The 19,697-nt window shown below is 48.1% G+C and overlaps 1 protein-coding gene across 2 annotated transcripts in view; it reads left to right on the top strand.

The window, feature by feature from the left end:
- ATP6V1H (ATPase H+ transporting V1 subunit H) overlaps positions 1–19,697 on the top strand; it is a 228,610-nt gene that overhangs the window by 70,324 nt on the left and 138,589 nt on the right. For both annotated transcript variants that reach the window (XM_030214410.1, XM_030214419.1), the window contains exons 7-8: positions 7,123–7,227; positions 9,065–9,118. In XM_030214410.1, the coding sequence (XP_030070270.1) occupies positions 7,123–7,227; positions 9,065–9,118 (159 nt within the window). The remainder of the gene's footprint in view (positions 1–7,122; positions 7,228–9,064; positions 9,119–19,697) is intronic.

Here is a 19,697-nt window from a genome sequence, read left to right as displayed (position 1 = left end):
AGTAATATGTTCTCCTGAGCATAACAGATAAGTTTGCTTTGGCAATATTTTTTACTTTAAAATTAATTTTGAAATGATCTTTAAGAAGATTATTTAAACAATGATACACAGTAGATACACTGAAGATTTTATAGACCAAGATTAAATAGGACCAATGACAAATATGGTGTGCACAAGCTTTCTTATGGCAAATTAGTAAGGAGAAGCAGCCAGCATTGATTGGTCCAAAAAAATGTAAAAAAAAAAAAGTCATAAATGTTTAAAACTATATATGACATATAAGCTGTGACAGTTCTAGAGATGTTTTAGAAATAAGTGATAGTGTTGGGAATTTGATATATTTGTATTCTCCGAGGACAAGCAGGCTGCTTGTTCTCACGACTGGGTGACGTTCGCGGCAGCCCCCACCAACCGGAAAAGGCTTCGCGGGACGGTCGGCACGCAGGGCACGCCCACCGCGCATGCGCGGCCGTCTTCCCGCCCGTGCGCGACCGCTCCCGCCAGTTCCTTTTTTTCCGCGTCTGGAGAGAGTTGTGCTTTGCCGCTCTCTCTGTTTTCAGCCGCCGGATTTTCGATCGCGTTTACGCGGATCGTTGCTTTTTTCTCTTAGTTTTTTGTTACCGCCGGTTTCTTTTTTCAATAAAAATAAAAAAAAAACCCTGAGCGTGTGGAGCACGCGCTCCCTTTTTTTTTCCCCTCGTTTCCAGCGGGGACGCCGTGTTGCGGCCTAGTGGCCGCACGGTCGTTTTCTTTTTTCGAGGTGTGATTTCAGCCACCATTGACGACTTTGACTTCGCCGACGCGATTTTTCCATCGATGTCCTCGAAGGTCCCGAGTGGATTTAAAAAGTGTGGTCGCTGCGGCCGGCCGATCTCGCAGACCGACACCCACGCTTGGTGCCTCCAGTGCCTCGGGCCGGAGCACAATATCAAGTCGTGTTCCCTGTGTCTCGGTCTCCGGAAACGGACTCAGGTTGCGAGGCAAGTTCTGCGGGACCGTCTTTTTGGAACTTGCGCCGGCCCCTCGACGTCGACCTCGACGGCATCGGTATCGACGCCCGGTCCTTCGGTACCGGTATCGATGCCCGAGACATTGGCACCGATGGCATCGACCCCAGGAGAACAGGTCCCGTCGGCCCGCCGGTCCGCTGGCGAGGGTAGAGGTGAGCGGCCGCGTGGGCAGTCGGCTCCGGTCACTCCCTCAGCCCGTGGCCCACGGGACCGAACCCTGTCTGACCCGGCTCCTCGGGACCGAGGGGGATCGTCCTCCTCCTCCTCCATACCTCCCGGCGCCGGTGACGCGCATCGAAAGAAAAACAAGAAGCGTCGTCACCGGTCGCCCTCGGTGCATCCGGACATCGGAGAGGAGGCGACGCCGAAGCGTCATCGTCGAGAGGAGAGGTCCCCGTTGGTTGTGGAGGTACCGACGCGTCAGGGTTCCGGCACCTCGGTGCCGTCTCCTGGCCCCCATCAGCTTCTGGCACCGACACCCTTACCGGCCCCACCGCCTTTCCCGGCAGCGGGCCTGGACGAGTGCCTCAGAGCCATCCTTCCGGGGATCCTGGAAGGGCTGATGCGCCAGGCTGTGCCGGCGCCGGGGGTGCTTGCGCCCTCGGCGCCGATGTCTGTGGCGCCGGCGAGCTCTAGCCCGGCGCCGGGGCCGTCGACACCACCGCCGCTTGCGGCGCCGGTCTCGACCGCCACGCAGGTGGAGTCCCCGTCGACGTCGATGGAGGGAGCTCCGTCCCCGCCGGCGCGGGAGTCCACCGCTCGACGACACCGAGACCTCGGTGCCTCGACGTCGAGCCGGGCCCGGTTCAGGACTCAGCTACACGAGCTTATGTCCGATACCGAGGATGAGGCCTCGTGGGGGGAAGAGGAGGACCCTAGATATTTCTCCTCAGAGGAGTCTACGGGCCTTCCCTCGGACCCCATGCCTTCACCGGAGAGGAAGCTCTCACCTCCTGAGAGTCTCTCCTTTGCCTCCTTTGTGCGGGATATGTCTATTAGCATTCCCTTTCCCGTGGTCTCTGTGGAAGAGCCGAGGGCCGAGATGCTCGAGGTCCTCGACTATCCATCACCACCTAGAGAGTCCTCCACGGTACCGCTGCACAATGTCCTCAAGGAGACACTGCTTCGGAACTGGGTGCGACCGTTAACTAACCCCACCATTCCCAAGAAAGCAGAGTCCCAGTACAGGATCCACTCTGACCCAGAGTTAATGCGGCCCCAATTGCCCCATGACTCGGCGGTCGTGGATTCTGCTCTCAAGAGGGCACGGAGTTCGAGGGATACCGCCTCGGCGCCCCCGGGGCGGGAGTCTCGCACTCTGGACTCATTTGGGAGGAAGGCCTACCAATCCTCCATGCTCGTGACCCGCATCCAGTCATACCTGCTCTATATGAGCATCCACATGCGGACTAATGTGCAACAACTGGCGGACCTGGTCGATAAGCTCCCGCCGGAGCAGTCCAGGCCTTATCAGGAGGTGGTCAGGCAGCTGAAGGCGTGCAGAAAGTTCCTGTCCAGGGGTATCTATGACACCTGTGACGTGGCATCTCGTGCTGCGGCCCAAGGTATAGTGATGCGCAGGCTCTCATGGCTGCGTGCCTCTGACCTGGACAACCGCACCCAGCAGAGACTGGCCGACGTCCCTTGCCGGGGGGATAACATTTTTGGTGAGAAGGTCGAGCAGCTGGTGGACCAACTGCATCAGCGGGAAACCGCTCTCGACAAGCTCTCCCACCGGGCGCCTTCAGCATCCACCTCAGCAGGTGGACGTTTTTCCCGGGCCCGGCAGGCTGCACCCTATTCTTTTGCAAAGCGTAGGTACAACCAGCCGGCCCGAAGGCCTCGTCAGGCACAGGGACAGCCCCAGCGCGCTCGTTCCCGTCAACAGCGTGCGCCTAAGCAGCCCCCTGCGCCTCCACAGCAAAAGCCGGGGACGGGCTTTTGACTGGATCCATGGGAACATAGCCGCCCTCAAAGTGTCCGTACCGGACGATCTGCCGGTCGGGGGGAGGTTAAGTTTTTTTCACCAAAGGTGGCCTCTCATAACCTCCGACCAGTGGGTTCTCCAAATAGTGCGGTGCGGATACGCCCTGAATTTGGCCTCCCTGCCACCAAATTGTCCTCCGGGAGCTCAATCCTTCAGCTCCCATCACAAGCAGGTACTTGCAGAGGAACTCTCCGCCCTTCTCAGCGCCAATGCGGTCGAGCCCGTACCACCCGGGCAGGAAGGGCAGGGATTCTATTCCAGGTACTTCCTTGTGGAAAAGAAAACAGGGGGGATGCGTCCCATCCTAGACCTGAGAGGCCTGAACAAATTCCTGGTCAAAGAAAAGTTCGGGATGCTTTCCTTGGGCACCCTTCTGCCAATGATTCAGAAAAACGATTGGCTATGTTCCCTGGATTTAAAGGACGCATATACTCACATACCGATACTGCCAGCTCACAGACAGTATCTCAGATTCCGCCTGGGCGCACGGCACTTTCAGTATTGTGTGCTGCCCTTTGGGCTCGCCTCTGCCCCACGAGTGTTTACCAAGTGCCTCGTGGTGGTAGCGGCCTACCTACGCAAGCTGGGAGTGCACGTGTTCCCATATCGCGACGATTGGCTGGTCAAGAACACCTCGGAGGCGGGAGCCCTCCGGTCTATGCAGTGCACTACTTGACTTCTGGAGCTGCTGGGGTTTGTGATAAATTACCCAAAGTCCCATCTCCAGCCAACACAGTCTCTGGAATTCATAGGAGCTCTGCTGAATGCCCAGACGGCCCAGGCCTACCTTCCCGAAGCGAGGGCCACCAATCTCCTGGCCCTGGCTTCGCAGACCAGAGCGTCTCAGCAGGTCACAGCTCGGCAGATGTTGAGACTTCTGGGTCATATGGCCTCCACAGTTCATGTGACTCCCATGGCTCGTCTTCACATGAGATCTGCTCAATGGACCCTAGCTTCCCAGTGGTTTCAAGCCACCGGGGATCTAGAAGATGTCATCCGCCTCTCCACCAGTTGCCGCACTTCACTGCTCTGGTGGACCATCCGGACCAATTTGACCCTGGGACGTCCATTCCAAATTCCGCAGCCCACGAAAGTGCTGACGACGGATGCATCTCGCCTGGGGTGGGGAGCTCATGTCGATGGGCTTCACACCCAGGGTCTGTGGTCCCTCCAGGAAAAGGATCTGCAGATCAACCTCCTGGAGCTCCGAGCGATCTGGAACGCACTGAAGGCTTTCAGAGATCGGCTGTCCTACCAAATTATCCAAATTCGGACAGACAATCAGGTTGCAATGTATTACGTCAACAAGCAGGGGGGCACCGGATCTCGCCCCCTGTGTCAGGAAGCCGTCGGGATGTGGCGTTGGGCGTGCCGGTTCGACATGCTCCTCCAAGCCACGTACCTGGCAGGCGTAAACAACAGCCTGGCCGACAGACTGAGCAGAGTCATGCAACCGCACGAGTGGTCGCTCCATTCCAGAGTGGTACGCAAGATCTTCCGAGAGTGGGGCACCCCCTCGGTGGATCTTTTCGCCTCTCAGACCAACCACAAGCTGCCTCTGTTCTGTTCCAGACTTCAGACACACGGCAGGCTAGCGTCAGATGCCTTTCTCCTTCATTGGGGGACCGGCCTCCTGTATGCTTATCCTCCCATACCTTTGGTGGGGAAGACCTTACTGAAGCTCAAGCAAGACCGCGGCACCATGATTCTGATAGCGCCCTTTTGGCCCCGTCAGATCTGGTTCCCTCTTCTTCTGGAGTTGTCCTCAGAAGAACCGTGGAGATTGGAGTGTTTTCCGACTCTCATTTCGCAGAACGACGGAGCGTTGCTGCACCCCAACCTTCAATCCCTGGCTCTCACGGCCTGGATGTTGAGGGCGTAGACTTCGCTGCGTTGGGTCTGTCTGAGGGTGTCTCCCGGGTCTTGCTTGCCTCTAGGAAGGATTCCACTAAAAAGAGTTACTTTTTCAAGTGGAGGAGGTTTGTCGTTTGGTGTGAGAGCAAGGCCCTAGAACCTCGTTCTTGCCCTGCACAGAACCTGCTTGAATACCTTCTGCACTTATCAGAGTCTGGCCTCAAGACCAACTCAGTAAGGAATCACCTTAGTGCGATTAGTGCTTACCATTATCGTGTGGAAGGTAAAGCCATCTCTGGAGAGCCTTTAGTCGTTCGATTCATGAGAGGCTTGCTTTTGTCAAAGCCCCCTATCAAGCCTCCTACAGTGTCATGGGATCTCAACGTCGTCCTCACCCAGCTGATGAAACCTCCTTTTGAGCCACTGAATTCCTGCCATCTGAAGCACTTGACCTGGAAGGTCATTTTCTTGGTGGCAGTTACTTCAGCTCGTAGGGTCAGTGAGCTTCAAGCCCTGGTAGCTCATGCTCCGTATACCAAATTTCATCACAACAGAGTAGTGCTCCGCACCCACCCAAAGTTCCTGCCGAAGGTGGTGTCGGAGTTCCATCTTAACTAGTCAATTGTCTTGCCAACATTCTTCCCCAGGCCGCATACCCGCCCTGCTGAACGTCAGTTGCACACATTAGACTGCAAGAGAGCATTGGCCTTCTACTTGGAGCGGACACAGCCCCACAGACAGTCCGCCCAATTGTTTGTTTCTTTCGACCCTAACAGGCTAGGGGTCGCTGTCGGGAAACGCACCATCTCCAATTGGCTAGCAGATTGCATTTCCTTCACTTACGCCCAGGCTGGGCTGGCTCTTGAGGGTCATGTCACGGCTCATAGTGTCAGAGCCATGGCAGCGTCAGTGGCCCACTTGAAGTCAGCCACTATTGAAGAGATTTGCAAGGCTGCGACGTGGTCATCTGTCCACACATTCACATCACATTACTGCCTCCAGCAGGATACCCGACGCGACAGTCGGTTCGGGCAGTCGGTGCTGCAGAATCTGTTTGGGGTGTAAATCCAACTCCACCCTCCAGGACCCGAATTTATTCTGGTCAGGCTGCACTCTCAGTTAGTTGTTCTTCGTAGGTCAATTTCTGTTGTACCCTCGCCGTTGCGAGGTTCCATTGACCTGGGTTCTTGTTTTGAGTGAGCCTGAAAGCTAGGGATACCCCAGTCGTGAGAACAAGCAGCCTGCTTGTCCTCGGAGAAAGTGAATGATACATACCTGTAGCAGGTGTTCTCCGAGGACAGCAGGCTGATTGTTCTCACCTACCCTCCCTCCTCCCCTTTGGAGTTGTGTTTCATATTTTATTGCTTGTCATTCAACTGGCGGGAGCGGTCGCGCACGGGCGGGAAGACGGCCGCGCATGCGCGTTGGGCGTGCCCTGCGTGCCGACCGTCCCGCGAAGCCTTTTCCGGTTGGTGCGGGCTGCCGCGGACGTCACCCAGTCGTGAGAACAATCAGCCTGCTGTCCTCGGAGAACACCTGCTACAGGTATGTATCATTCACTATACTGAGCATTCTATGGCTGCACAATCTCCTTTAGGGGCAAAGTACATGGAACTACTTTCTCTTGTCTCCAACCACTGGTTGACAGACACAGCATCCACTTGTCTGGACTGGTCTGGTAGGTCTAAAGGAAAGAAAATTATCAGCTAATACATAATTTTTCTATATGGCACTTATGCTATTAGGCACGAGCACATATGTCAGCCATAGAGCTGGTGTAAGCACTCACACCTAAATGCTGGAGATACATGCTTAACTTACAGTATTCTATAAGTTACGCATGTGAGTCCTGCTCACACTGCCCAGATTCCACATGTGTCTACACCTACCTTTCAGATATGGGCTATGTAAGAAATGAATGCATTTGCAGAATAGTGCTTAGGAAGATTTTTGGCATTTACACACGTATGTGCACAGATGCATGCATATATGCCATTATGCTAATCATTTATGTGTGTAATTGGGGCATAAATGCAAGTGCCCACTTTATAGATTTGTCCACAGCTCGGGTGACCTTACAGGTTGACTGGTGCAGAGGAGGGTCTAATTGGAGCCTCTGTGGATCAAAACTGTTCTTCTCACCTCTGTACTACTCTGTCAGCCCCAGCACTGAAACACTTGCTGGTACAAGCCACATGATTAAAATTTTTCATCTGAAACGGGTTTTTTAAATTAGTTTTAATAGTCTATGATTTCATTTTTGTTCTTCAGGCAGCAAGAATTATTGCCAAGTTGGCTGCCTGGGGCAGAGAATCGATGGAGGGCAGTGATTTGAATTATTATTTCAACTGGATTAAAACGCAGCTGAGTTCACAGGTATAAAAGTGAAGAAATATATTATTTTTTAAGTTCTTTATGCTGTTTTTCTCCTGTCTTGAAGTTAAATTGCATTTCAGAGAGTCTGGATAAAAATGTAACATCTGGCCTAGGCTTCAGAACAAAGGTTCCCAAACCTGTGAGTGAGAACCACAGATGGTGTCATATCATCAGTGGATGGTGTTTCAGCAAAAGGGCTATCCCCCTTCTCTCTGGTCATTCACTGTGACCTGTGCCCAGTAGCAGCAGTCAGTATGGGGCTTTTGAGCCAGCAAACCAAACCCCTCCTGGGCAACCTTCCTGTTAGACAGGAAGCCCATACAGAGTAGTGGGGTCTGTGAGTGAAACTGATTCACAGGCCCTGCCTGGCTGCTGCCACCCTCCTGCTTTGGATAGGGTGGGAGAGGAACAAATGGATATGAGAGAGGAAGATGGCTGGAGACCTGCTGTTTTATTCTCATGTGGGGTCATGTGAATTTTGGATTAAAGTTTGAGAAGCACTGCTTTAGAATAAAGAAAATAAGACACATGCCTCCTTTTTATGTTATTTATTAATTAACCACTAATTATCCATCATATGCATTCACACACCTAATGCTTGTGTGTATAAAGCATGCTTCAAAACGGTGATCTTGTTAGTCTATTCTAAATAGGTCACAAAGAAGCTTATGCTGATGGTATTTCTCATTTTATCTTATTGAACCTCTTGTTCTCCAGCTAAAGAGAAACAAAGATATGGGCTATATGGAGAGGGAAACAAGGGCAAGAATGTTATAGGATAAAGAAGAATCCCAAAAGTCTGTCCTTATCAAGATTACAAGGGGAGACTTGACTTCTTGGCAGACTTCCTTCTCATCAGACTAAAATGTCAAAGCATTAATGTTTGTATCCTAGCCTTTGGCAGCAAAGAGGAAATTCACGAGTTCCAGAACTTTGCTTTCTATTTGTTTGTGGGATGTCTTTTGTTTGTTTTTAAAATAACTTACCTGTGATATAAATATGCCCTTTTTTAAATCTGGGGAAAACCAATCCATCTTAATAAACTCAAATTCTGTTATTAGTCTGGTTTGATTATTGTGTTTGATCGATTGATGCTTACCTTACTGTTTGGAAAGTCAGTCTAGTTTGGCCAGGGTGCCCTCTGAAGTCTAATTTATATGGACTATCTGCCATGGCAGATTTTTCAGTGCATTGCTCCTGACCTTGGGTCTTTACCTTACTCTGACAGGAATTTCAGCATTTTTATGTCAGAAAAGAGGAGATGTTGGGAGAATTGCACATTTTGGGCAACTGCCAGTTTGGCTTCGTTGCTTGTGAGTTCAATTGTAACAAAAAATAACTTGATACTGAATTATGCCAGCCTTTCTGTTGATCTGTCCTTCTTATGAGATTGCTTGCAGTTTCTGCCATGAAATGTGTTATACTCTTGATGACAAATCAAGGGCTGTAGTTATCAATGTGGGCTACCATTAAGCTGTATTATTTTACTACTAAGTTGTGCTGTTTTAGTACAGGCTCTATTTCATGCAGTGAGACTCAGCTAAGCAAAGAGGTGGGATACAAATGCAGCAAATAAATAAATAATTGGAGTCAACAGTAAAACAACATATTTTAACGTAACCCATGTTGATAACTCTCCCCCCAGCAAAAGAAATGTTTCAATTGGTGTAGGTTAGAAACTGGTGAGTGGTAGTTTCTAGCTTGTGCTAATTCAGATTTTTTTTTGTGCTGGCGTGTGCTCTGTAGATGCGTGTATACTTCTTAAAGCAGGATAAATTGTTTTCTGTTAATTGTCTTGTTTGCATAAGTAAAAAAGTTTTCCTACATTTTACAACAGAAATTGCGTGCTAGTGGCAGTGCCATTGAGACAGGAATGGTCTCTTCGAGTGATGTGAGTATCTGAGATTTTATTGAAATACCCTCCCTCCCTCCAAAAAAAAAAGTTGTGAGCAGGCTCATAAAAATGTTTGTGATTTTTCAGCTGCTGCAGTGACCCACATTACCCTGTGTAGTTGATAGGACATCTGATTTCAAGAGAATAACAAAGGCCCTGATGATTTTTGTAAGGATTTTGATTTTAAATTATGATTTTCTGTAAACCAGTACTTTCACGTGCACCATTATCATGATAGAAATGCTTTGCCATTGACAGAGTATTTTTTTAACATATAAAGCTTGCAGTGTTCCATGCACATTTGGGACAATTCCATAGGGCACTAGAAAGTATGCATCAAAAAAAGTGAGCGCTAAGGTAGTACTCTTTCTCTGAGGACAAGCAGACCTATAATTCTCACATGTGGGTAACGTGGGTCTGCGTTGCCGGTAGGGAGCTTGTAACAAGCTTTAAACAGCTCTTTGAATGTGAGACGCCCTCAATCACACATGCATGAGTGCCTTCCCGCATGCTGTGAGAGAGTGGGACCAGCAGTTCTTTTTTTTCCTCGGTGAGGAGAGGAAGCATTTTTTTTCCCACTCCTCACATCTGGTTTGGTTGGGTCTTTTTATATATCTCTCTCAGGGTTTTCTTCATTTTATTCCTTTGCTTAGCTTCTTAGATTATTTTTTCCTCTTTTTAAAAAAGTTTTCTTTCGTTTAGCGTGCTTGCTAGGTCGTGTTTAGGCCTGAGCTCTGGTTAGGTTTTTCCCTCCTCCTTTTCCTGGTGCTTTACCCCTTTTAGTACCATTGAGTCATTTGATATGGCCACAGTTGTTTTTCCTTTCATGTCATCGAAGGTTCCCAGTGACTTCAAGCCCTGAACTTGGTGCAATAGGACCATCTCTGGCAAAGACACCCATTTTTGGTGTTTGCAGTGTTTGGGGCCTGATCATACCTCTGCAAACTCTATTTGTATGAACAAGAGAACATAGTTGGCCAGAAAGGCTCATAGAGAAAAGCTTTTTGGAGCCAGGTCCGAAGCCTCAAACTTTGGTGTCAACATTGTCATCGGGCACATCGGTCCATATGGCTGCCAGACCCTTGCACACTGGGAGTGACCGTGCATCGAGTGGGTCTCTACCTGCCTTGATGCTGACCACTAAGCAGGCCCCCTGGGACCAATCGGTGTTGGACCCGGCCCCGAGGCAACGTGAGGACTCAATGTCATCCTCTTTGGCACTGGGGAGTATCAATGGCCAGGCATTGGAAGAAGCAGGGCTAGTGTGTGTGTGGGGGGGGGAAGGGGGGAAAGAGGGCAGCTGCCCTGGGCCCTACAGCTCCAGGAGGCCTTGCGGTCCAGGCATCTCTTCCCTTTCTCTTCCTTTCCCTTCACTTTCCCAATCTTCTTTAAAAATGTATTTGCCTTCTCAGAGGGGCCCCGTCTCAGCAGTCATCCTCATAAGCTGCCTCCAGCTGCCCCAAAACTATCCCTCTACTGCGATCTGCCCCCCTCTGACGCAATTTCCTGTTTCCACCTGGGCAGATTGCGGCAGAGAGGGAAAGCTTCAGGGCAGCTGGAGGCAGCTTGTGAGGATGGCTGCTGAGCCGGGGCCCCTCTGAGAAGGGAAATAATTTTTTTTTAAAGAAAATCACAAGGTGAGGGGAAGGGAGGAAGATGGACCATGGTGGGGAGAAGGGTGAGAGATGCCCGGATCGCATAGTAGCAATGCAGGTGTGGAGATTGGGGGGAGGGGGAGAAGAGAGGGTGTCAGGGGCCCCCTCCTTAATTTCTGCCCAGAGTCCTATCATGTCTAAAACCGGCCCTTAGAAGAAGCATCAGCATTGATTTCCCAGTGTATCAAATGGCAGCATGTCAAGACCTAACTGCTGAACCCTAGTGGCAGCACCAGAGCCTTAGTGCTGTGTCAGGACACACCAATTTTCAAGACAGAAGCAGAAGGACACATGGCCTCTGGATTCTACCCCAGAACCAAATGCCTCCCTGTGCCAGATGCCCTGGACCAGATAGCCTCAGGGGGAAGTGTTTTTTTTTTCCTCTGCTAGCACTCTCTATTTAGTGCTAAATGTTGAAGGGGATTGGCTCATATGCTGACAGGAAAGAAGAAAGAAAACAACACTTCTGCCCTCTGCAGAAAATAACAGTATGTTACCACAGCAGTGTGTGCTGTTTTTTGTCGGTACACATTTGTTAACATCTTGGTAATTTACTTGCCATTAGTTCTCTGCATTGGAATTAAAAGTTTTTCTTTCTGCTTGTATGCTAGAATGTTGTGCACTGGAGCCTCTTGAATGGCAGGCTTGGAGGAGCAGTGGGGCTTCATGTTCTCACTACACTGCTGTTGTATATATTGTCATGCAATGCCAATCCCGTAGACTTTTGCTAGGTAGGGGTGGGGGAAGAGATCCCTGCAAGGGAACACTACTTGCATGCACTTTTCTTACTTTTTAAGTTTTTTTAAATTACATTTAGAGAGATGCCAATATTTTCGTGACGTTTTGCACTATCCCTTTCTGTCTCAGTATATGTACGAGGCCCGCTACATGTTGTGACAGTGTGTTCGAAATGTAACATAAGGTGGCAGGGAGGTATCTGCAGGATTCAGTAGTGTTCTTTGGAATTGTTCCAAGCTTTTAAGGAGGGTCAAGCAAAGAAGAAAAAGTTTTTTCTCTGATAGAAAAGTATCCACTGGATGTCGCTAGTGCTCACATATATTTTGTGTAAATTGTTTTTGTGGGATCTTGGGAATAAATGTCTGCAGGGGAGTAATATCTTACAGGTTTGAGATTGTTAACCTGACACCATTTTAACTTGCTTCATTTTTCTCCCTGAATTCATGATATTTTCAGTTATATATAAACAATTCTATAAAACAGAACATATTACTGTATGTGCTTCATGCATCTGATGAAAGGGACTCTTGTCCTTGAACACTCATGCCAAAATAAATCTGTTAGTTTTTGCAGTGCCACCAACCTCTCTCATTTTTGCTCCTACAGACTAACATGATTATTTTTGCTGTGGAAGTTTATATATATATATATATATATATATATATATATATATGTGTGTGTGTGTGTGTGTGTGTGTGTGTGTGTGTGTATGTATGTATGTGCCTGTATTTTTTTTAATGGTTGTACACCTCTTTTGATGCATTGTTGTCAGGGGAAGTGGCGTATAAGATTAAATATATAAAAACTAGTAAAAAAGGCCCGTTTCTGACACAAATGAAACGGGCGCTAGCAAGGTTTTCCTCGGAGTGTGTATGTTTGGGAGAGTGTATGTGAGAGTGACTGTTTGAGAGTCAGAGTGAAAGTGTGAGTGTGTGTGTGTGAGAGAGAGTGAGTCTGGGTGTGAGTGTGTTTGTGAGAGAGTGTGTGTGTGAGAATGTGAGTGTGTGCAAGTGTGTATGTTAGACACAGTGTGAGAGAGAGTGTGTGTGTGGGCGAGAGAGAGAGTGTGTGTGAGACACAGATTCTCTGTGAGAGTGAGTGTATGAGACCAAGCGAGTGTGTGAGTGACTGTGTGGCACATAGAGTGTGAATGTGATACAGTGTGAGACAGAGTGTGTGAGAGTGAGAGTCAGAAAGACATTGTATATGACAGAGTGTGAGCCCTGCCCTCCCAATCCATGCCCATCTGTCACCTGTCCCCTCCATTCATCCCTATCCAGCAATTCCCCTCTCTCCCTGAGCCCTGCCCTGCAATCCATATCCATCCATCCCCTCCATTCATCCCTATCCAGCAATTCCCCTCTCTCCCTGAGCCCTGCCCTGCAATCCATATCCATCCATGCTCCTCTGTCCCCTGCCCCCTCCATTCATCCCTTTCCAGCAATTCCCCTCTCTCCCTGAGCCCTGCCCTCCCAATCCATGCCCATCCATGCTCCTCTGTCACCTGCTCCCTCCATTCATCCCTATCCAGCAATTCCCCTCTCTCCCTGAGCCCTGCCCTGCAATCCATATCCATCCATGCCCATCTGTCCCCTCCATTCATCCCTATCCAGCAATTCCCCTCTCTCCCTGAGCCCTGCCCTCTCAATCCATGGCCATCCATGCTCCTCTGTCCCCTGCCCCCTCCATTCATCCCTTTCCAGCAATTCCCCTCTCTCCCTGAGCCCTGCCCTCCCAATCCATGCCCATCCATTCTCCTCTGTCCCCTGCCGCCTCCATTCATCCTTTTCCAGCAAGTCCCCTCTCTCCCTTCCATGACCCCCCCTCGCATCCATGCTCCTCTCTCTCCCATATCCCAGCCTGGCCCGCCCTCTTCTCCCCCCCCTTCGCATCCATGCCCCCCCCCCTTCGCATCCATGCTCCCCCCCTTCGCATCCATGCTGTCGTTTCTCCCCTGCCCTCCCGCTCCCATTGTTCAACTTTACTGCCCATTCTCTTCTCTCTCCCCTATTTCTATTTTTTTTTTCTTCTTCTTTTTAAATTTACCTCCGTGGCGGTTCTGGCAGCGCAGCATAAGGGAAGGAGGCGGCGCTCCCGACGTCTCCAGCCTTTCCTTCGCTGTGTTCCGCCTTCTTCTGACGTCAAGGATGACGTCAGAAGAAGGCGGAACACAGCGAAGGGAAGGCTGGAGACGTCGGGAGCGCCGCCTCCTTCCCTAACGCTGCGCTGCCGGATTTGTTTGTTTTTGTTTCCGCCCTCGACGTCATGACGTTTGACGCGAGGGCGGGGCAGAGACGGCTGGGTGGCTTCACACCACGAACGCCACGAACCCTACAGCCAGGGAGTGACGTCAGATGGCTTCAGAACGTTGTCCTCATTAGAACGTTCACGGTGCGTTTTATTATATTAGATAAAACATAGCCAGCCATGGCTGTCTGTTCTTTCCTGCTACCCAGATTTCCTTTCAAGAAAAGGTAAAAATCCCATTGTATCGGAGGCAACTGTAATTGAATGTTTTTATGACTTCCCATTATGGCTTCCTGACAGCATCTCTGATATCCTGGAGGCTCTGACATGTTCAAGCTCATGCCTGAGACAGCATGGGTGCTATGTCAGGACACAAAGCAGGATATCCCAGTCCATCATCAAATCGATAAAATATCTGTAAGACCCAGAATTTCCTTCCATTAGAGGATCCTTGACCCCTGTAAAATAGCATTCATGCTCGGAAGACAGCACTATTCATTGCTGTTCATACTTAGCATCTACCCTTCTTCTATAACTAAGATAAGCAATGGAATCATAAAATTGCATATTCGTACTAGTTGTTGATGTAATCTATTACCTATTGTTAGACAACGCAAGGCATTCATCCAAGTACAAGAACTTTAGGATGGGTGAGAGGGTAGTAGGTTGAACCACACAGCTCAAAATAACTTCTGTGAGGGACATGCTGTTGGTTGTGGGGCTTGCTCAACCCATTCCCCCTACCTTATCTTCCCATAGTCCTTGGCCCTGTGTACCTCGGCGGGAATTTTCTTGCAAGAGTAGTGTCAAAAAAGTGGCAGGGGAACTCAGGCTGTGTTAATAGCCAGCTTCTTGTACTGGGGTCCTGGGCCTGTGTTTAATGCACGTACAGAAGGAAAAAAAAGTAGTTAATATCCAGTACATTCATAGAAACACCAGGGATTGTGGCAGTGCATAATTAATATTCACTTTATCAGGCAACAAAGTCACTAACAGAAGAATTTGATTCCAGTGGCAAACTTTAAATTAACTCATCTAATTAAAGTGACTGATTAGGTTTCAGCTCTTTCCTATATGAATGTACTACAACACATGACAAGCAATTTAAATGCACAATGTTAATAACATCAGTCCTATTCATTTCACTTAATAATAAATCAAATTAAGTTGAGTTACCCAAAGGGCCTCCTTGTTCAGACTCGATCTTTGATCCAGCTTTAACAGAAGTAACACAGTTCTCTGGAGCTTTTGTCCAAATGATTTGTAAAAGTACAGAAGGATGAGTTCATCATGCAGAACTCCGGTCTCACAGGGTGTTCTGCCCCCATATTCATGGAAGCAGGGTGTATTGTTATGTATATTTAGTATGAGTGTTATTTATGTTCAGTTGCATTGTCTGTGTATAGATAGCTCTGTGTTTTAGGGTTGCTTTCCCTATAATTTGCAGTATCCTTTTATTAACTCCTTGTGAGCTTTCCCTATTGGCTGTTGGTTCTGATCTAGAGCCAGCCCTCCCTCTCTCTCCCTGGGGGCTGTTTGAGAGCATCCCAGTCATGCTAGCATGCCTTTGTGATCAGCAGCTGTTCTAGGGGCTGATCCCTCTTTGGATTTACTGTAATTCCACCAAGATTTTTCACCATCTCCATAAGTCATTCCCCTTTTATTTTCCCCTGAGTACTCCCCCTTATTCCTCTTTGAGTATTATAGCTTTTCCTCTTAGCGTGGCTGAGGTTCTTGCCATCTCCTTGCCTCTGAGGTGGCTAGATACAGGTTCTCTGTGCAGAAGGCAACAATTCCGTCCAAGGAACTGAACTGTAAATTGGATTTTCTTTGTTTATTATGAGTAACACAGTAAAGAAGAGTTGGATTAAGAATTGAGAGTCTACTGGTAAAGCTTCTACTTGGGGATGGTTTAGCTGGTTGTTAAAGCTACACTATACGTTGCCTAAAGCAGCACACAGGGAGATTCAGTAATTCCCCACCTTCTCTGTGACTCTCAGCATGGAAACATCTGCACTTTAAAACCTTAACATGGACAGCCATAACTAACTGTCTTGATGCTCTTCCCACCCCATTGCATTTCATCCAGAGTGAAGGACTAGCCAGAATTTGGAAACAAAAGGCCTCAACCTTATTTCACTAAACATTCACTCCATGCATATTGAAGCCATAGAAACAAGATGGAAGGTAAGGGCCAAATGGCCCATCCAGTCTGCCCATCCTCAGTAACTATTAACCCCTTCTTTTCCCAAGGGATCCCATGTGCTTGTCCCATGCTTTTTTGAATTTTGACAAAGTCTTTGTCTCCATGACCTCCACCGGGAGGCCATTCCACGCATCCACCACCCATTCCATGAAAGACTATTTTCTTAGATTCCTCCTCAGCATTTTTCCTCTTAACTTTATCCTATGCCCTCTCATTCCAAAGTTTTCCTTCAATTGGAAAAGGCTCTCCTCCTGCATATTAATGCCACTGAGGTATTTAAATGTTTCTATCGTATCCCCTCTCTCCCCCATCTCTTCCAGCATATACATGTTGAGGTTCATATGCCTTTCCTTATATATTTTATGACAGAGACACCTTACCAATTTTGTAGCAGCCCTCTGGACTGATTCCATCCTGTTTATCTTTCTGTAGGTGCGGACTCCAGAATTGCACGCAGTAGTCTAAATGGGGCCTCTCTAGAGACTTATACAAGAGCACCATCACCTCTTTTCCTGCTGGTCATCCCTCTCCTTATGCACCCAAGCATCCTTCTTGCTTTGGCTGTCGCCTTATCTACCTGTTTGGCTACTTTAAGGTCATCAGACACAATCACCTCCAAGCTCCATCTTTCTTCCATATACAGGAACACTTCACCCCCTATATTGTATCTTTCCCTTGGATTCTTGTGGCCCATGTGCATTTCTTAGCATTAAATATTAGTTGCCAATTGCTGGATTTGATCTTCAGCTGCTCATCATATATGTTAGACCAGTGGTTCTCAAACCTGTTTTGGGAGACCACTAGCCACTTGGGTTTTCAGTATCTTCCTAATGAATATGTTTGAATGAGATTTGCATATAATGGATGTGACAAGCATGCAATTCTGTCTCATGCATATTCATTATATCTATAATACAGGGCTAGTAAATATAAGAAATCAACAACTAAAATTAAATAGCTTTATAATGTATGTTGATTTTAATTATAATACTTTATTTCAAACTCTAATAACATTAAAAATAAATTAACCCAAAATATTTATTCTAACTGCAAATATCAAAATAACAGAAAAGTGCTCAACAAATCCCCATGAACCATTCTGGGACTTTATAACGTTAAGATGAAATCATTGTATTCATTATTTTCTGTCCTTCTAGTTAGAGAATGACACAGGGATGGGCACCCGCAGTAAAAAAAAAAAAAAAATTGCCACATTTACCGCGGGTGCGGGAGCAAAGCTTTTTACAGTGGTAAAAATGCCTTGCTTCCGAGGTAAAAAAAGACAAAACCACGTAATTGCTGCATGTCCAGTCTCTCCTCCCTCCTTCTCTCCTTCCTTTCTTCTTCCTTTCCAACTTGTCACATTGCATCTTCTACCTTTTTGAGCCACAAGGAAGATCCCCCCCCCCCCCCCCCCCACTCTGGGGCCTTCCCTCCTTTGCTGGCTCCCACTTTCTGATGTAGCTTCCTGTTTTGTGAAACAAGAAGTTACAGCAGAAGGTGGGAGCCAGAGGATGGAAGGTCCTGGAGCTGACCTGTGGGGGATCTTCTTTGTTGCAAAAACAATGCTGGACCTGCACAGGGGAAGGGTGGCAATGCTGGAGGGGAGGGCTGGAACTGAGTGAGGGGCAATACTGAAGGAGGGCTGGAACTGAGGGGATAATACTAGAGAGAGGGCTAGAGATGAAGGGGGCACAGGTGCATTGTTGGAGGGAGGGCTGGAGCCAAAGAGGACAGGCAGCATTGGACGGAAGGCGTGCTGGGGCTGAAGGGGGCAGAGGCAGCACTGGAGGGAGAAAGGATTGGAGCTGAAGGGGACAAAAGCAACACTAGTGTGAGGGGTGGAGCTGAAGGGGGACAGGCAACGCTTGAGGAAGGGAGGGCTGGAGCTGAAGAGGACAGAGACAATGCTGGAGGGAGGGTTAGAGATGAAGGGGACAGAGCCAGCGCAGGAGGGAGGAAGGGAGCTGAAGGGGACAGAGGCAGCATAGAAGGGAGGGAGGAAGCTGAAGGGGTGAAAGGCAGGAGCTGAAGGGGGCAGAGGCAGTGCTGTAGGGCTTGCTGGAGCTGAAGGGGATGGAGGTAATGCTGTAGAGAGGGAGGGCTGGAGCTGAAGGGGACAGATACAGTGCTGGAAGGAGGGGGAAGGGCTGGAGCTGACGGGGACAGAGACAACGCTGGTGGGAGGGAGGGCTGGAACTGAAGGGGACAGAGGCAGCGCTTTAGGATGGGAGGGCTGGAGCTGAAGAGGACAGAGACAACGCTGGTGGGAGGGAGGGCTGGAGCTGAAGGGTCAGAGGCAGCTCTGCAGGGAAGGAAGGAAGGCAGGAAGGGTGAGATGCTGCATGTGGATGGTATGTGGACACAGAGGGGGCAATGCTACATGAGAGGGGGTATATGGACACACAGTGATGAGCTCGCTGAGACGGGGACAAACGTTATCCCTGTGTCATTCTTTACTCCTACTGTCAAAAATTATATAGGCTGAATTGGTACTTATCTTTACCACATGTGTTGGAGGAACCTTCTCTCTTTTTTTTTGAAAAGCATGTCCAGATTTAAAATTCTCTTCCCAGTTGGTAGTGGTAAAACTCCTATATTGCCGGATTGAGCTACATCCAAATACAAATGAAAAAAATCTATTTAGAACATTCAAAAAATGTTTTGTTGAAAATCACTATCTATACCCTTGCAAAATAAATTGTACAATGTGATACCTGCCAGCGAGCCTTCTCAGGAGTAGCCCCCACACTCTGGAACTTTCCTGAGGGGCTATGTCTAACTCAAGAATACCTCTACTTCAGGAAGTGGATGAAAGCCTTTAATACATAGGGTGACTCATTCCACACCTGGATTAGCTTGCTGCACACACTGTAACTTAGACTGGTTCCTTGCATCTTGTTTAATTGTACAAAAATCTTGCCTTAAGTTTAGCCACCCATATATTTATCCCAACTGATTCTTTACCACCCATCTTGTCCTCATCTATATATCTGCACTTGGCTCCTTGGCTATATAGTAAGCTGTATTGTAGATAAGCATTAGCATCATATCTATGTTATTTGAATGTTTTAATGCATGATTATTAGGTGCTTCGTTGGTATTATGCTGACATCGTACTGTATCTGTTATTTGAATGCAGTGCTGTTAAATGTGTATAAATGTATATATTTTTTGATAGTTTCACGGTAGTTCTATTATTAGGTGTAAATTTGCTGTTTTCAAGTTTACTTCATTGGTCATTTTACTGTTGTTACTGTTAACAAAATTGTAAGTTTTATGTTCAACTGTGCCTGCTATACACCACTTTGGGTGAATCTCTTCATAAAGGCAGTTATTAAATCCCAATAAATAAATAAAATAAATATTGACCCTCACACTTCCACAGGTGTTCTCCTTGAGTTCCTTATTTCTTCCTTCCACCCAACATTCCTATTTTTCCCCGCCTCATGTCCTGTTTTTGGTCTGTAGCTTTCCTTCCCCATGATCCTTCAGTTCTTGACCCTTTCTTCTGATTTAACTCTTCTCCCTCTTAGCCCATTCTATAACAGCTGAAACAAGGACTCAGTCTCTGTTCCAGTAGTAGTCTTCTCTTCTGCTGCAGAGGTCTTACTACTTCAGGCCTCCATCCTTTTTTTTTCTGTGGCTTCTTTTTTTCTTCACCTCTTCTCCCTTTACTAAATTGCTGCCGCTCTCCCCCCCCCCCCATCCTCGTTTCTGATTTCCACTG

Source organism: Microcaecilia unicolor, chromosome 1 (assembly GCF_901765095.1).
Source record: "Microcaecilia unicolor chromosome 1, aMicUni1.1, whole genome shotgun sequence".
In the NCBI taxonomy this organism is placed as follows: Eukaryota; Metazoa; Chordata; class Amphibia; order Gymnophiona; family Siphonopidae; genus Microcaecilia; species Microcaecilia unicolor.
This window is presented reverse-complemented; position numbering and strand designations above follow the sequence as displayed.